This window comes from Sciurus vulgaris (assembly GCF_902686455.1).
Source record: "Sciurus vulgaris genome assembly, chromosome: 7".
NCBI lineage: Eukaryota > Metazoa > Chordata > Mammalia > Rodentia > Sciuridae > Sciurus > Sciurus vulgaris.
The window spans coordinates 119,429,433-119,446,734 of NC_136467.1; the positions used below are offsets into that span (position 1 = coordinate 119,429,433).

The following is a 17,302-nucleotide window of genomic DNA, read 5'->3' on the forward strand; positions in this document are numbered from 1 at the left end:
AAACCCTGTCCTGAGGACCAAGACTAGAAATAAAGAAAAAAGAATAAAGTACATTGTACATGTGAAATGTTAAGACTTTAAATCAAAGAGCTCTGATGTTTTCAAGTTTATTTAGAGTGGGTAGGCAGGTGCTCTCCAACTTCCCACTGTCTAATAAGGATGATCTGTCTCATGCCAGGACACAATTCTTTCATATCAATCAAGTAGAGAAAGCCACTCTACTTACTAGAGCTTGCTGACTAGGCTCAAGAGAGCATGCCAGGACAATCTTACCCAACCCTGCTTAAAAGCTTGTCACTTAGAAGAGTAAAATTAAGTTCTTTAGAGTTAAATGCCAGCATGCTACTCTGAAACTGTGCAAAGACAGGTCTGTTTGAGATTTAATATCAAAGCATATAAAGGAACTGAGATTTCAGTGTAAGTCATACATGGAAATAATTCACGCTATTTCTACTTGAGAGGACTTCTTAAGTTATGAAAATTTTTTACTGTGACCTTCAGAAAAACAATATAATTATAGTCTTCCAAATATAATCCTTGAGATATTTTAAATAGGAGGCAGTATTATTACAAAAGGCAAATTGTTTAAGATAAATTAAGCTATAGGCTAAGGGAGCAATGGGTACTATGACTGCTCTTTAGAGAACTATAAGATTCATGACTTCATGTTTAATAAAAATGTCACAGATGCACAGGATGTTTTTGCCACTCCAAGCATCTGAAAAGAATGATTTCAGCACATTCCATGGCTTTAAGATGAACAAGAGAAAGTAATTTTCCAAAACTAAATAACTATGATAGCTAAGTTAAAACACCATTTTTTTTTTTTTTTACATTACAACTTCTTTTGCCTTCCATTCTCTAGTATTTAGACAATTTTTTTTAATAGGTCCAAGACTTGGAAAAATTAGCCACATGCTAAAAACTGGGAAATGATCTGCATTTTTATGTATGTTTCATGTCCTAATAACATTCTTTAGATATTAGGAGATAAATTTTGATGTTAATGTTCTTAGATCTGACAACATTACTCAATCTGACCCCCAAGAATATCACTCTGACCTCTGCTCACATGCCATACCCAATACAGAGCATAAAATATATCATTTCACAATTCATAAAAGAAATCAAGAGAATACCCTGGTAAGCACACCAAGTTAGAACCAATGGCTCATTTCTATTAGGAATTCAGGTAAAGATGAATTCACATAAGAATGATGTACATACCTGTACCACAGGATCTTTTGGTTGGTGTGATTAACGAGACATGAGCTGTGTCTGTGCATGGCCCACCTAGAAACAGAAAGGCAGGCACATCAGTCAGAACATCCTCCACATGCCCATAGCTGCTACCTTGAAGAAAGAGAAACCTAACAAGGAGAGGATCAACCTGCAAATATGCATGAGGAGGGTAGCAGGAAATGGTGGTAGGTTAATTCTAAGGATCAAATTTTAGTTCAGCAACTATCTCTTTAGAGATTCATAGTCTTTCCACTGTGATCTTGATACACACCCAGTAAAACATGCTTTTCATTAAAGAGTCAAATGATTTTAAGGAGTTAAAGATAAAAATTTAATTAGAATTCAGATCCAGGTGAGAAGAAATTACCCGTTAAGTTTGGGGAGATGAGTGTTCCACAAAGCAGTAAGCAGGAATATTTCCTCTTTTAATTTTAGTGGTCACTCTATCTTTGAATTTACTGTAAAACTATCCATATTTAAAGGGAAGAATCCCCCAAGGAATAACAAATTGCTTGTCAGAAGAAGCAAGGATCATTTTAAAACACAAGGAAGGCATTGCTGACCAAGAAAGAACATCTTGTTTTATTATAAAAAGAATGATGACTGAAAGGAAGCAGAAGCACTGATGCATACCCGTAACCCCCACAACTCCGGAGGCTGAGGCAGGAGTATGGCTAGTTCAAGGTCAGTCTGAGCAACTTAGTGAGATTGTTTCAAAAATAAAATAAATAAATAAATAAAAAGGACTGGGGAGGTAGTTCAGTGGTAGAGCACCCCTGGGTTCAATACCAAGTACTCTAAAACAAAGGAAAAGAAGAAGTATGATATAGAGAACCTTCAAAGAACCTTAGAGAGTTGATGCATAGCCATAAATCAACAGTATGCAAAAGATATAGTCAGTCAGAGGATGAAGGTTTGAAAAGCAGTAATTTCATTCTGTAAGATCAGGACCATTGACACATTCTGTAGTTGATATTGATACACACCCCAGCATTCCTCCCCCACTGACTATGTCCTATCTTCTGAATAGAAAGTTACTATAAAAATATGAAGGCCAGTGGTTCTTGACTTGTCCTGGGAGGGGCAGTGGTGATGATCACAAAGGAAAAGAAAAGAGATAAATGTTACACATTTATTTTGAAAAAGCTTCCCAAGTGATGATGACTGGCAAAGGGGAAACACAGTTACTTGGCAGAGTTGTATATCATGTATAACAAAACTTCGTATCACTGAAGTTTCTTAGTGTAAAGGAAGGTGTGGGGGTCCTCTCTGCCTCATCCCTCATGGAGGAGAAAAGGGTTAACTACCAGAGGAGGATGTTGGCGGTTTTCCTATCTATTACTGAAAAAAACATATCCACTCAATGAACACACAAGAGCCAATACTCTTTTTATAAGACGAGGTGTGACAGGACTGGCTATACCAGCTCTGGCCTCTTACAACAACAACATGAAGTCGCCCAACTCTTCTTTATTTTTAATATACAGGTAAAAGGGGCAAGGACAAGGGGGAGCTTCTTCTGTGATGGACAGGATAGGGTGGAGTTAGGGAAGCCATTCTCTTAGGGGGAAAATTCCAGCAGGAGACAGGGAACCACTCCCACACAGCCCCACATGCTTCCTGGCAGTTCCTAGAAGCCAAGCCTCTGCGTCCCATGGCTCAACCTAGTCTGAATCTGCTAAATAAGGACGGCTTCCCACAGGAAGGAAAACTGTAAGAGCTCTGGAACCTGTTCCAAGAGGTTATGCCACTGAGATGCAAGGGTTTGAGAACTTGGAGATCCACTTAGGAATGTAAGTATTAGCCAACTCCTTCCTATACCAAGGTCACATAATAACAGCAACCCTTAGTAGATGTAAAAAGGCATAGAGGGGAAATTCTTAAAGGGAGGAAAACAGAATAAGTGCACTGTTAACTTCAAAGACTACTTAGCACACATATATTATATGCCACCACAGGTCCACAGTCAGAGAGCTTATCATATTAGGAAGGAAAAATATATATACATAAGTAAAGAACAAGACATGAACAAAAAAATGGATGGAAACTGATCAAGTGCCACAGTACAGAACAGGTAATAAATGTTATATGTAATGAGGAAGAAGAATGTCATCAGTGGCCAAAAAAATCTAGAAATGCAACAATCTGAACATGAAGCAAGAATAAGTTAAAAAGTTTAGAAATACAAGAGAGCAGGGTACTTCAACTGAATGTTACACTCACCAGAAAAAGCTTAATATACTAAAATTCCAAAGGTTTAAATGGGGCAACTGTGTCATGAAGAGACAATGAGCCACTTTTAAACCTAACATAGACCCCACATCCTTAAGAACCCTCTAGACATTGGCTTTTCACAGCTCTGCAAAATGCTGTAGTTTCTATTTCCATGTTTTGTTAGCATTCTTACTTCTGGGACACTACGGGCATTTATAGAAGACACAGTTTAGGTCCATCCTGTAACTATTCCCTACTTGCTGAATAAACTCGGATAAGTGATCCTTAGTTTCTTTAACAAAAAGGGGGGGATAGTAGAACTGCCAATAAGCCAGAGGGTTAATGGATCATCTACTACATTTATGAACTATAAAACTTTATATTACATATCACTGCTTTCTCTTCTACCACGTTTTATGTTTCTAAGAATCAAGACTCACATTGTTATCTGGCATGGATCATGACTATGTGGACTTTGGATGCTTAACAATGTTCATTAAGTGACAACTACAAACTATTTGACTTAATCAGGAAAGTAAAGCATTTTTTTCTTTTTTTCTTTTATGGGTGGGGGTAGCAGGTATCAGGGATTGAACTCAGGGGTACTCAACACTGAGTCACATCTCACAGCCCTTTTTTTATTTTATTTAGAGACAGGGTCTCTGCCTCGCTAAGTTGCTGAGGCTGGCTTTGAACTCAAGAGCCTCCTGTCTCAGTCTCTGGAGCTGCTGGGATTACAGGTGTGTACCACAATGCCTGCCAGTAAAGCACATTTTTTTTTAACAAATATAATTTTATTATTTTATTGTTTGTTCTATGTAGTTGCACATGATATCAGAATGCATTTTGATTCATTGTACCCAAATGGGGTACTGCTTTTCATTTCTCTGGACATAGTCACAACGTTCATGTAATCATACATGTATATAGGGTAATGATGTTTGTCACATTCCACCATCTAGTAAAGCACATTTTTAAAGAACTTTTTTAATGGAGATATAACACAAGGAGAACGAAATATAGGTATCTTTTATCCAAAATACTTAGGACCAGTACTACTTGGGATTTCAGGATTTTTTTGGACTTTGTAGTATTTGTACATACATGAGAAATACCGGAGATGGACCCAAGAGTAAATATAAAATTCATTTATGTATCATATATACCCTGTATATACATAAGTATGAATGTAATTCTATACATTATTTTTGTTGGAACTTTGTTTTGACTGACTTATGATGTGCAGTCAGGCATGGAATTTTCTACTTGTGGTATCATTTGGGGGCTCAAAAAAATTTTTGATTTTGGAACATTTTGGATTAAGAATACTCAACCTATCCTAGAATAAACTACACAAATCTTAAATGCTTAGCTTGAGGGATTTTCACACGCGCGCGCGCACACACACACACACACAATGACTGTGATATCAAAATATGAGAACATTTTCTACATCCAGAAAAATACAGATTCCCAGGGCTTGGATCTGGAAATTTTGATGCAACAGGGAAGAATGGGCATAGAAGGACATTAGTGTGCATTTCTAAACCAGATGAACACTAAAATATTAACAGCCCAGTTAGTTCCAGTATCTGATAACAATTTCTTCCTGCCAAGCTCAATATCTGGTGAGGATCACTGGGTTACCACAACATAAAAGTTGCATGAAGCACAGAACTCAATGACAGCATAACACTTTATTTTCAAAGGATATAAAATAATTCATCCAGTAAAACTATAAGAGAAGAAAAGTCATCAAAACACCTAAAAAAATTTAGTTGTGTAACACCTCATATTTACAAATGTCTTAGATAATTATCAAATAAGAACCTTCACCTCATTTGTAGGCTGAGACTTTATCCCTTAAATAAGAGTCTGGTGAGTGAATTTCTGTAGGTTTTGGCAAATATGCAAATAACTTTATGGCTACCAAGCATATCTCAACATGCATCATCATGAGAGTGTTCTCTAGAGAGCTTGTTAAACTAACAACCCAATCCAATGTATTCACTACATTACAGTAAAGTACAAATAGAACCATACTTGAGCCAAGACAAATTGACAGCAGGAGTAACTGGCAGTGATAATATATTCCAGTTTTGATAATTGGGCAATATTATAAACAGAAAGCTTGGAATTAATTTTGGTGTGGCAGATTATAACCTATGAAGCACTTTAAAACCAGAGTAGAGGCATATGAGCACCACACATATATCCTACACTAATTGTGCTGTCATCCCAAACTCCTACCGTCTCAAATAAAGCAGCAACCACAGGAGACGACAGTATCTACCCTTACACAATTAATTCTCAATCAACTCTTAAAATGCATGCAGGAAATCATGGGCAACTGAAGGGAAACCTTTTTCTGTTTTTGTCCACAACAACAACAACAACGAAAATACAACAGTGTTCTCATGTGGTTATAGTAAACAGCTGATGGTAAAGGTCAAAGTGAGGGCCTCTGCTCCATTGGGGGAGGGGCTTGGCTTTTTCCTTTCTGAACTTTCCAATTCCTGAGAGAGGGCCTGGCATATGTCCACATAAATCACTATAAACTCTACTTCCCATTTTTAGCTCGTTGTCCTCTTTCCAAGCAGCAGGGTTGAACCAAGCCAATTAAGAAAAACAAGGTGAAGAAAACTTTTCATGACTACAGGTTCTCTAGGTAAGTGGGAAGTGAAATAGAAGGGGAAGTATGTTTGATGGGACTCAGGTTGGGGGAAAAAAATGTATTTCTTAACACAAAACAATTCAAATCATTATCTATGTCATCCAAAGAGGCTTGTATCGAGCCTAAAAAGGCATTTATTTCAGGTCTTGGACTATAATTCAGGGGAGACCAGATTCCAGTAGAGACCAGAATGTGTCCTTAGAGAGGAGTGTAAAGTGTACTTTTTTTAAGGGTAAAAAGGAAGTTCATTGGTCTCTTATACAGACCATATCATTGTTCTAGGAAAGAATTCAGTTTATACACTCTTCAGGATATTCACGCTCAGCAAATAATTTTCTTTTGGCATGTTAGCAAGTTCACAGAATGGTCACCATGGCACAAGATGAAGTCTGGATCATAAAATGAAGTCACTGTTATTAACTTTGTGTGGGGTTGCGGGAGGGGGTTATCAATTACTGGGGATTGTACCCAGGGGCCCTCCACCACTGAATTAACATTCCCAGTCCTTTTTGTTTTTAAATTTTGAGACAGGATCTCATTAAGTTGCTGAAGCTGTCCTTAAACTTGAGATTCTTCTGTCTCAGCCTCCCAAGAGGCTGGGATTATAGGTATGCGCCATTGGTGCCTGGCTATCAACTCTCATATTTTCTAGCCTGTATTAGTGGCAACTAGGTTTAGAAAAATAAGTGGGGTTTTAAAATGCTTTGCTTTTGTTTTTTTTAAGTCACGAGATTCCTTGCTTAATATCATGGCAGACTCTCTGGGATCTCTGAAGCAGTTAATATTAAGATTAACCAACCTGAACTAACTTTTGGTCAACCATCGTTAGTGTTCTATAAATTTTTTTTTTTGTAGAAGTAAATTAAATTATTGAACCTTTCCAAGCTTCTTCATTGTCTGAAGATAGTTAATAAAAGACTAGTATTTTGCCTTTGATAGTTCAGTCAGAGGGACTTTTTTCTATAATGTCAAGTTTCAACAATTTAGTTTGGAATATGCAAGTGAATAATGCCTGGGGTAGCTTGTGGTTAATGACTAGAGAAACATGAATATTCTATCTTTTCTTTTAGGGATATATCTATCTTGTATTAAAGGGATCACACATAGATTGCATTTGCAATTTTGCATGAAATGATGTTCTTCAGCTGTATTTCCAATAAGTAGAAACTCATAGCATTTCCAACAGGGCAGTGGATTTCCCTGGGGAACTACTGATTACAGCCCTCTAAAGTCAAAGACTTGGGTCAAATTTGCACATTCACTTCACTGTACTGAGAAAAACAGGGTTACATAGAGGCCTCCCATTAACTATCAACACTCATATTTCTAACTGAAGTAGAATTCTTAACATTTTTTCAGCCTTCCATAGTTATTGAGCATAACAAAAGCAAACAAACAGGGCTGGGGTTGTACATCAGTGGTGGAGCACTTTCCTAGCACATGTAAGGCTCTGTTTTCAATCCTTAGCACCACATAAAAATAAAGGTATTGTGTCCATTTACAAGTATAATTTTTTTTTGAAAACGCAAACAAACCCCCCCCCCAAAAAAAAAAAAAACAAAACAAAAAAATGAGCTATTCATGTAGTAGTCAATCCCATAGAGAGTGGTTTGGTGGATAGCTGCATTAATCCAAGGCTGAGTAAATATAGAACAAGAGTATTCCTCCTTAACCTTGAAACAGAGATCAACAGTCTATTCTGAAAAATTTTGTTAAAACAGCTATGATGACTGGTTATTTTGGGCTTCTGGTTCCACTAGCCCTTATTGGTTGCAGTTAAACTATGTGCTAAAACACATCAATTAGGAAAAATGGACTGTCAGGGAGTCAGTCAGCTAAAAATAGCCAGAAGCTCAATAATCAAATATTCTACTAGCAGTCCTTTCATGGTAACTGCAAAACATTAATACGCAAAAATAGCCATTCCTTTTGCAGATTTATAACACTTCAATTTTCTTGCTTAATTAACATGACATTTACATAACAGTATCTAATTAATTTCTAAGGAAAGGCCCTGTAGGCTAATTAGGAATGTATCATCCTTTTTTTAACCAGCTTGTCAATTTCACTCTTTCATAATCCATACATTGTTTACCTTCGTGGCATGTTACTTTTCCAGGCTTGTGTTTCTACCAAGACCTACAATTTTCTCCTTTCTCTAGAGATTCAGAACATCTTATGGAGAGTTTCTTCAAGGGGAAGGGAAGGAGACAAAAAAGAAAAACTGCACTAGAGATATAAACTCTGCCATCTCCTAACGTGACCATGTTAAAAATGTAAACGTAGCTAAAAATATTCAAATAATCTGTATTTCTTCAGCAGTAAAACTGTTCTTTAACAGCCTTCAACATATATGTGAGGACTTAAAATAGTTAAGAATTGATGGCATCAAATGAGTATCAGGGACAGATGAGAATGCACAAGAAAATAAGTCAACTCTTCAGAAAACCACCCTCCAACCTCACCCTACCATTCACCAACCATTTTAATCAGAAAGGACACATCTAATCTGTCTATATGATTAAGTTTGAAAAGCTCCATTGATTAAAAACGAAGATACATAAAGATATAATGAGTAGGAATCTAAGTTTACAGGAAATCAGCACAGATAATAGTCTTCCCATTTCTTCTAATAAAACTTCCAAATTATACCATTTATAAAGCTTGTTACAGAATTTAAGTGTTAAATCTCTCCGTCAGAAGTTCTAATCCTAACCTAGTACATGATCTCTCACACCATTTAGATCTAAATTAGGGATTTATGAGAAGGGGATTTTCAAAGTGGGTCAGAACTTGCTATTAGTGGCTTATCTATTTTGCTAGTAAAGAGCTTCCCAACAAATTTCATTATCACTCCACCCTGATTCCACTAAATGACTGTATGCTGAGCATGTGCAAATATTATGGTGTGTATATGCATAATTATTAGCCTATCTGCTCAATAGAAATAAAATTAAAATTCTCCTTTACCATTTTCCTCATGCAACAGTGCTAAGAGCAAACCTAAATCAGGAGTGTTTTCCATGTGCCCAGTACTGACAGGCTCTTAAAGGAGTAGAAGTAGACATCCCTGCTCGAACCCAGGGATGTTTTAGAAGGAAGGCTTTCTCCTGACCAAGCAACAGCATGCATTAGAAAAATGAGCCTAAGGGCAGCGAGAGTTTCAGTCACCATAGTAATCTAGTACATATTTTGTTCAAAACATTTTTTTTCACTATTAAGTGAAGATAATCCAAGCCAAAAGCAATTATTGGATATAACTAGGTATTCGGAAGAGAAGCACAATTAGTAATAAAAATAGTTGATTTCAAGCATATATACATGTTAATCTAGCAAAGCAGTTCACAAATGTTTTGGTCTTGGGATGAACTTTCTACCTTGAAAAATTATTAAACTTTTATGTGGGTTATATATTTATTGATATTTACCCTAAAATTTTGAATGACAAAATTTAAAAATGTTTTCATTTCAAATTAACAAATATGACTATGTTTCAAAAAATTTTATAAAACATAACTATAATTTAAAAAAACAAAGTGAACGGGCTTAAAGACACACCTGAATTTTTATCTGCATATGCATTCAATGTATTGCAATATTTATATGAAGCATATGAAAGAAATGTGCCTTTCTATGATAAAAGTTGGCAGAGGAAAGTCTTCAAGACCCCTGAATGGGGTCTTGGAAACCTCTATAGATGTTCAGGCCACACTCTGGGAATCGAGCAAATGAATGAACCTAAAGGTTAATGTATTTTCCAATATCTCCATAACTCCTTATAGGCCAAATGGCTTACTCTAGTCCTGCAGAGACCAACTGATATGCTAAATGCAAATAATAATAAAAAATCTGCCCATTCTCAAAAAAAGTTAATATTTAAGACAATAAAGGCAAATTAGAGGGGAATAAACTTTATAGTCATAATTTTGAACCAGAACTTTCTATTCCTGCTACTTATGTAGGAAGAGTAAAAAGCAGTTAAATTTATTCAGTATTAGTTTTCAAATGTGATAAATGTGACAAAGTCCAACAACAATTAACAGTGAGATTCTAAGACTTTACCATCCTGGGGATCAAAACCAGAACTCATTTTTGGAAGGCTAAATAACTATCACCTGGCCAATAGAATCAGTTCTAATTTTAGAAACCATTTTATGTCTTGACAAAGCATATTTAATATTGATATGAAGTTAGGGGCTGTCACCTCTCTAATTTAGGCTTCAGTTTTAACTATTTACTGGCTTACACAAGGTTCAACTCAGATATCTACATTTGCATTTTATCATCAACACAAGCATGATTTTCACGACAATGTTAATGGAGATACCACTTGACATTGGAAGAACCTTTAAAAAAAAAAAAATAGTTCAGTAGCAAAAGTATTCTATAAATGCTGGCCTGCAACAAGAACTGAAAGATGGCTGGAATGCCTTCCTCAGAAAAGAAAGTAACTTGTGCATGTTCTTCACAGGGGGCTTCAGGAAAAATGAAAACACGACATCTATTCAGGCCACAGTTACTGGCCCACAGACTTTAAAAGAGAAATTTAGGACACAGGTGTTCTCTTCCTCTCTTTGCTGAGCTCCTCCCACAGTACTATTATTGACAGTGTACTCAGAGTGACACTGAATAAAAGGTATTGAGAGTCAACCTTCTTGCTTTATAGACAGAAGTGAACTCTGCAAAGCATACTAATAGGACCTCTCTTTGCCACCAGTACTTGAAAATGTCCACAGTATGAATTATGTAGTGGGGGGGGGGGGTTATGCTGATGTTTTGGAATTTTAAAAACTCCTTACTAAAGTGGCATCCTGTTGTCTTTATTAAATCTGAAGAATTTATCTTTTTGATAGATCAAGAAGTGAGATGGCTTATGAAGTAACAGAAGATATGAATATAAAATGCAAAGTTATATAGTCCTTTTGTAGTACTGGCAGTTCTGAATTTTCAGAGAGAATTTTACAAACACAAAATATATTCAAGTAAGGTTAAAACGACTACTTTTAACACATTCAAATGGATGTTCCTATTATAATATGATTTTTTTCAGCCAAACATTTTGTCGTAAATAAAATCTAAAATCAGAATAACGTCACCCATTCTCTGTACCTACACAAAATAAAACCAATATGACAACTACAAAAGTCTAAAGCTGTGTGAAGTGTGGTTGTTCACTGTGACCTTTACTTTCAGAAACAGCATTTAATTTACTAAGAACCTTTAAAAAAAATCAGTGGAGGTAGGAGGCAGTGATGATGTTACTTCCAAACCTACTCTAAATATCAATAACTATATAATCATTCAGGTGCCTGAGGAAATCTTTATGGGAAACTAACCTTTCAGATTTGCAGACTTCTTAAGGAACCTCAGAAAATGAAAATTAAAGTTTGCTAGTCATTTCTCCTGCAAAACGAAATTTTGGAAGGGGAAATGCAAATGATAAAAGAAATACTTATGAACAACAACAACAAAAAAAACTTATTTCACAACAGGCAGGTTGTCTTTTTAAGAGAGGCAGGGGGAGAGGAGGAAGGTGAGGGGGACAGCAAAAGGGCAGAGAAACAGAGAAGGATACTAACTTCCACTGTTCCCAAAGTCTGAGTTGAACTGTTGCCACTCGAATCTCCCAAAGTGGTATTGACCCTGCTTTTTGAGTTATTTTTATTCTGAATGGTAACAAGCAATGAGATGCCTTTCTTTAATGTATCACATACATAAAGTAGGCTTTTAAAAGTAAAGAAAAATTAAAAATAGAACTTTCCTAAATACTTAATTCCTAAAGTATTTACTGAGTCTTGCCTTGCACTGCGCTAGATGCTCTGGAGCAGAACAAATATGTTTAAAATAGCCTCTGATAATTTGGGGCTTAGATTCTAAATTTGAATGGAAAGATATTCTGAAGTCAAAAATGTAACCAACACAAGACAATATGAGATCAGAAGTTAAAGGTGAGAAGTTCAGGCATTTCTTAGAGGAAACAATAAATGTAAATGAAATGATTTAAGTTGGGCCTCAAAGAGCATGAATAAAAATGGTAATCTTCTGGTTATCTTCTGGAGATAGTGAGGGTTTCATTTGGTTCAGAGCTGACTAACAGTGATGGGAAAGGTAGGGAGGCTAGATACACTAAGGGTCTAGATTACAGGGGAGGATTTTTGATACACAATTAAGAATCTGGATAAGCACAGTGACAGTAACAACTCAGTGAAAGAAATTCCTTTTTTAACATGATTACCAATGGGAAATTTATCTTAGAAGTTTATGGACTAGGAGGACATTAGAAGCAAGAAGAGTATGGAGATTATGGCTTTAATAAAAGTACAGCACACTACTCTTACATTATCAGGTCATTATTAAGTAAAATAAGGGTTACCTGAATACAAGCACTGAGATTCCCCAACAGTGGATCTGACAACTTAGTTACTAGTAGCCAAGGTGCAGGTAGCATATACAGCATGGCTAAGGTGAAAAAAGGGATGACTGACATCCTGGGCATGAAGGGGATGACAAAAGATTTTATCATGCTGCTCAGACCAGCATAAGACTTAAAGCTTATAAATAGACATGCTACATAGCATCAGAATTTAAGAAAAGCTGCAAATGAGAGAACAAGGCCTTTAGATATTATCTTATCCAAGCCCTGATGTTACTGAGAAAACACCTAGATGTGAAACAACTTTCCTGAGATAACCTAGGTCACAGGGACAAACCTAAGACCAGTAATCCTTTCAGAATATCACAAAATGAGCGCATGACCCAGAGCATAACCTGTCAATCCATACCTGTGAGGGTTAAGAGGCAAAGCTTACCCAAAATTGACTATGCCACTTAGTAGCTATGTGACTTAAATTACTTAATCTTGAAAACACTGAAGATGGGAATAGCATGTCCATATGCAAATATACATATACACAAAATAAACTGACTTATGAAAAAGATAACATTTCAAATAAAATTACTATATTGAATTGCAACAGTATACTGAAAGAGTATTTCAAAGAATGCAAAGATGGCTTAACACTAGAGATACATTCAAAATTAGCAGATTACATATTAAAGGAGAAATACCATATGAAAATCTCAATAGATGCTGAAAAAGTATTTTATAAAATTCAACACTCAACTCTAATTTAAAAGGGGGAAGGGGTTTCTTTAACCTTAAAAGGAATATCTACAAGAAATCTACAGCCAATATTCTATTTGTGAAATACTGCTAGGAAAAATTAATGTAGTTCCATTAGAGTGAATAATAAGAAAAAAACTGTAAAGCACAAAGAAGAAAGTCTAGCAAGAAACATATAAGGCCCATTTTCAGAATATGACTCTTTGTTCAAGAATATATAAGGTTTTAATAAAGACAAACTGTATTCCTATATGAGAAGGTCCCAACAGTTTATACAAAAGTCAATTATTCTTAAATCTACATATTCAGTATAATCCTAATCAAAACAAACTTAATTTTTAAAAAGAACTTGAAAGCTGAATATAAAATTAATAAGAGAATTACAAAATAGCCAACAAAATTAAGAAAAGAAAAACCAAGGGGACTAGCTCCACCAGATATTAATACATACCACCAAAGTTATATTCCAGTTTTAAGAATATACAAAGTTAGACCCATGAAACAAAATAAAGAGCCTAGAAACCAACCTATATTTATATAATAGCAACAGCATTTCAAACCAGGACTATTCAAATGAATGGTTCTGATATTACTGGTTAACCATCTGCAAAAATAAATACATACATATATACAAATTCCTATACCTCATATCATACACAAAATGAATTGTGAACTGGTTCAAGAGCTCAATGGGAAAAAAAGTGAACTATGAAAGTATGAACAACATAAAAATACTTTCTAACCCTGTGATTCAGAAAGACACAAAATTAGAAGACAAAAGATAAACATATCCAAATTAAAAAATATTTTCTAATGAAGTATGAGATACCTAAATCACAATTAAAAGACAAGTAACATACCAGAAGAAAATATTAGTAATTATGTAACAAATACTTATTACCCAGATTATATAAGGAATTCCTACAAATCAGTAAGAAAGAAGTACCTAAAATAAATAAATAAGCAAAGAACATGGGTAGGTAAATCAGTTGAAGACAATGAATAGCTAATAAACATATGATGGCTCAATTTCACTATCAGGACTTGCCAGGAAAATGAAAATTACAATGAGCTATTCTTTTGCTTATGCTGCCAAACACCATACTTAGGAGTATAAAGTGGTGCAGTCATTCTGGGAAGTAATATTGCCCTTTACATTAAAACTTAAAATATACACATTCTCTGACTTATTAGTTCCTCTTCCATGTACTTCATCAGGGAAAAATGACATATATCATTATCACTCATGTATAAAAATGTTTATGTGACATGGTTTATGATAGTAAAATTTTTGAAATGGCTTTAATAGAAAAGCACTAAAATTGGAGCAATCATAATATGTAATATAATGCAGCAGTCGTAAAAAGATTAATCAGATTTCCATTGTTAATGTGAAAAAATTTTTAATATTAAGTAAAAAGGCAAGTTAAAAGTAATACGTGTTGTATGCTATTTATATAAAAATAAGTAAAACTTTACATACAACAAATATACAACTGTAACAAAATATAATCTAAAATGAATACATAGTGGTTATTTCTAGAAAGTGTGGGAATTTGGTGGGGGGGATGAAGGCATTAAAAGTATTTTCACGAAACTCTGTAATTCAAAAGATAAGAATGCTTTACTTGTGTACTTAGAAGTATGATTAAAAGTTAAGAAAATGAGGGTAAAGCCAGAAAATGAGTAATTTTAAATCATAGTTTTGCTTTTATTTGGTTCTTATTTTGACCACAAGTTGAAGGTCAGATGACTACCAGTTGCAGTGCCTGAACAGTTCTACCCAAATAATGTTATGGAACAAAATAATGTCTATAAGAAAACACTGCTAATTGTTCAAGCCTTTCTGCATTTTGATGAGGATTAATTTAAAGATTCTGTACACTGTTTCCTGGTGAATTACAGCCATTCAATTCAATATAGTCTATAACTGTATGTTATCAAATAATACTACAAAGTATCAATCTTTTTAGAACAGTGTCCTAATAACAGCAACGAGCTTAACCAAACCAGCTTCAGGATTAATAAATAAATGCACTAGGAAAAAAATCCTTTAAATTAAAATCAAAAGAGACACTTGAAGTATGGGCATTCTTCATTATGGGAAAGAATCTTCTACTTCGAGACCATTATATATCAGAAAAGCTCCATCTGTTGTATAATTATCTCTGATAAATGGCCTGATGCTTTGAGCTTCATTAGAGAAAGGCATATACAGAAAGAACTGTAAATAAATCTCACCATATTTCACTTAAAACCAGTCATAAAATATTTTTAATAGGTAATAGTTTCCAAATGCTTTACTAGAAAAAAAAAGTCAGCCCATTTTATCCAATATCTGTCCTACAGAAGACGACAATCTGGAAAAGGGAAAACTGATTTCATTTAGAGATTATGAGAAATGTTAGCAAAAACAAACAAGGTTAGCCACTTGATGGCAGTGACATGAATTTTTCAGGACAGATATGGCTTTGTCAGATTCATAGGCAATCTAATCTAATAAGGACATCTGCTAAAAGGCACTACCGTTCTTTTTTTTTTTTTTTTTCCCTTCCCCTTCCTAATCCCTGGTGAAGCTACGGTATCATCAGAAACCAGCTTCCAAGGGAACAATTAGAATCTCATTCAACAAAAATTAACTTAACTACACGTAAAAAAAAGTTCTCAAATTTCTACTTTGGAAATTAGTATCATATTAGAGAAAGTCCAGACAGTATATGGAAATAAAGTCTTTGATCAGTAAAAATCTTCACTAATGTTCTGGTTAGTATTGTTTTTATTTTTAAGTGTATTTTCTTTTGATCATCATAAAAGCATCACTTGGATAGATGCAGTAGAGAAAAATAGGGAAAAAGCACATTACACAGGTCTAGATTTGAGCTGTCGCCTTGTCTTTGGCCCTGCTGTATAACTCAAAGTAGATCACCATTCAAACCTCCTTTTTCTCATTTGTGGACTAGCAAGGAAAATATCTGCCCTACCTGTGCTACACACTGTCAGGAAGATCCCATAAACATAATGTTTGTCAAAGTGCTTTGTGAAATGTGTATGCAACCTTCTTCTGTAAAGGATCATTGGGTCTCTGCAGCAACTATGGACTCTGCTGTTGTAACACAGCAGCAGCCATAGATAGTACATAAATGAACAAGTGGGGCTATTCCAATACAACTTACTAATTTCCACACTTCACAAAATACTGTTCTTTTTGGTTTTCTCCAACATTAAAAAAAAATGTAGAAATCATTCTTTGCTTGCCAGTGGTACAAGAACAGGCGATGTGCTGAGTATGGTCCTTACCTTGTAGTTTACCAACCGCTGTTGTAAACTATAATTTTATGAATGGGTTGGGAGCTATTTAATTCTTAATATGTGCCTCCAGAGCTTAAAAGAACATTCTATATAAAATAAATCCTCTCTCAAACCACTTGGTCAGAATGTCAGAGTATCTGAAAACAAACTCATTTCTTGACATTATATCTTCTATAGTAGCAGGCATTAACTTTCTTCCTCTCCTGCAGACTAGCTCAAGTTCCTCCAATACCTTCACTTCTATCTCGTGCTTACAGGACTACACCCCAAGCCCAGGTGGGCATGCACATTGTGAGGCTCTCAAACAGGCCAGGAGTAGAGACGCCCAGGCCTTAAAGACAAAGACAACAGGAAAGCTGATCTGTAAAACTGATGAAGAGAACATTTTCTCATCTTTTAAGCCTGATCTGCTAAGACTGACTTAAGATGGGCAATCACCTTTCCATTATTTAGGAATAACAAAATAACAACTGATTTCAGTGTTCTAACTACAACCTGACATTATCCTTTCCAATCTTTGTGTGTGTGTGTGTGTGTGTGCGCGCGTGCATGTGCAGGCACGCGCATGCATGCATGCACGTTCAAGCACACACAGTGTGGGGGAATAGAACCCAGGACCTCAGGTGTGTAGGCAAACACTCTACACTGAACTATACCTCCAGTCCTTGTCATTATCCTTTCTTTCTACAAAAGGTGGATCAACAAAAAACTGAAGGTGGCATCAGCAAGATGGTTGAACA

General features: G+C 35.3%; 1 protein-coding gene across 5 annotated transcripts in view; it reads right to left on the bottom strand.

Annotated features, from left to right (window-relative positions):
* ZFAND3 (zinc finger AN1-type containing 3) overlaps positions 1 to 17,302 on the bottom strand; it is a 383,326-nt gene that overhangs the window by 55,917 nt on the left and 310,107 nt on the right. For 4 of the 5 annotated variants that reach the window (XM_079148363.1, XM_079148362.1, XM_079148364.1 and 1 more), the window contains one exon: positions 1,228 to 1,293. The exons of the other annotated variant lie outside the window; for it this stretch is intronic. In XM_079148363.1, the coding sequence (XP_079004489.1) occupies positions 1,228 to 1,293 (66 nt within the window). The remainder of the gene's footprint in view (positions 1 to 1,227; positions 1,294 to 17,302) is intronic. 5 annotated transcript variants of the gene reach the window in all.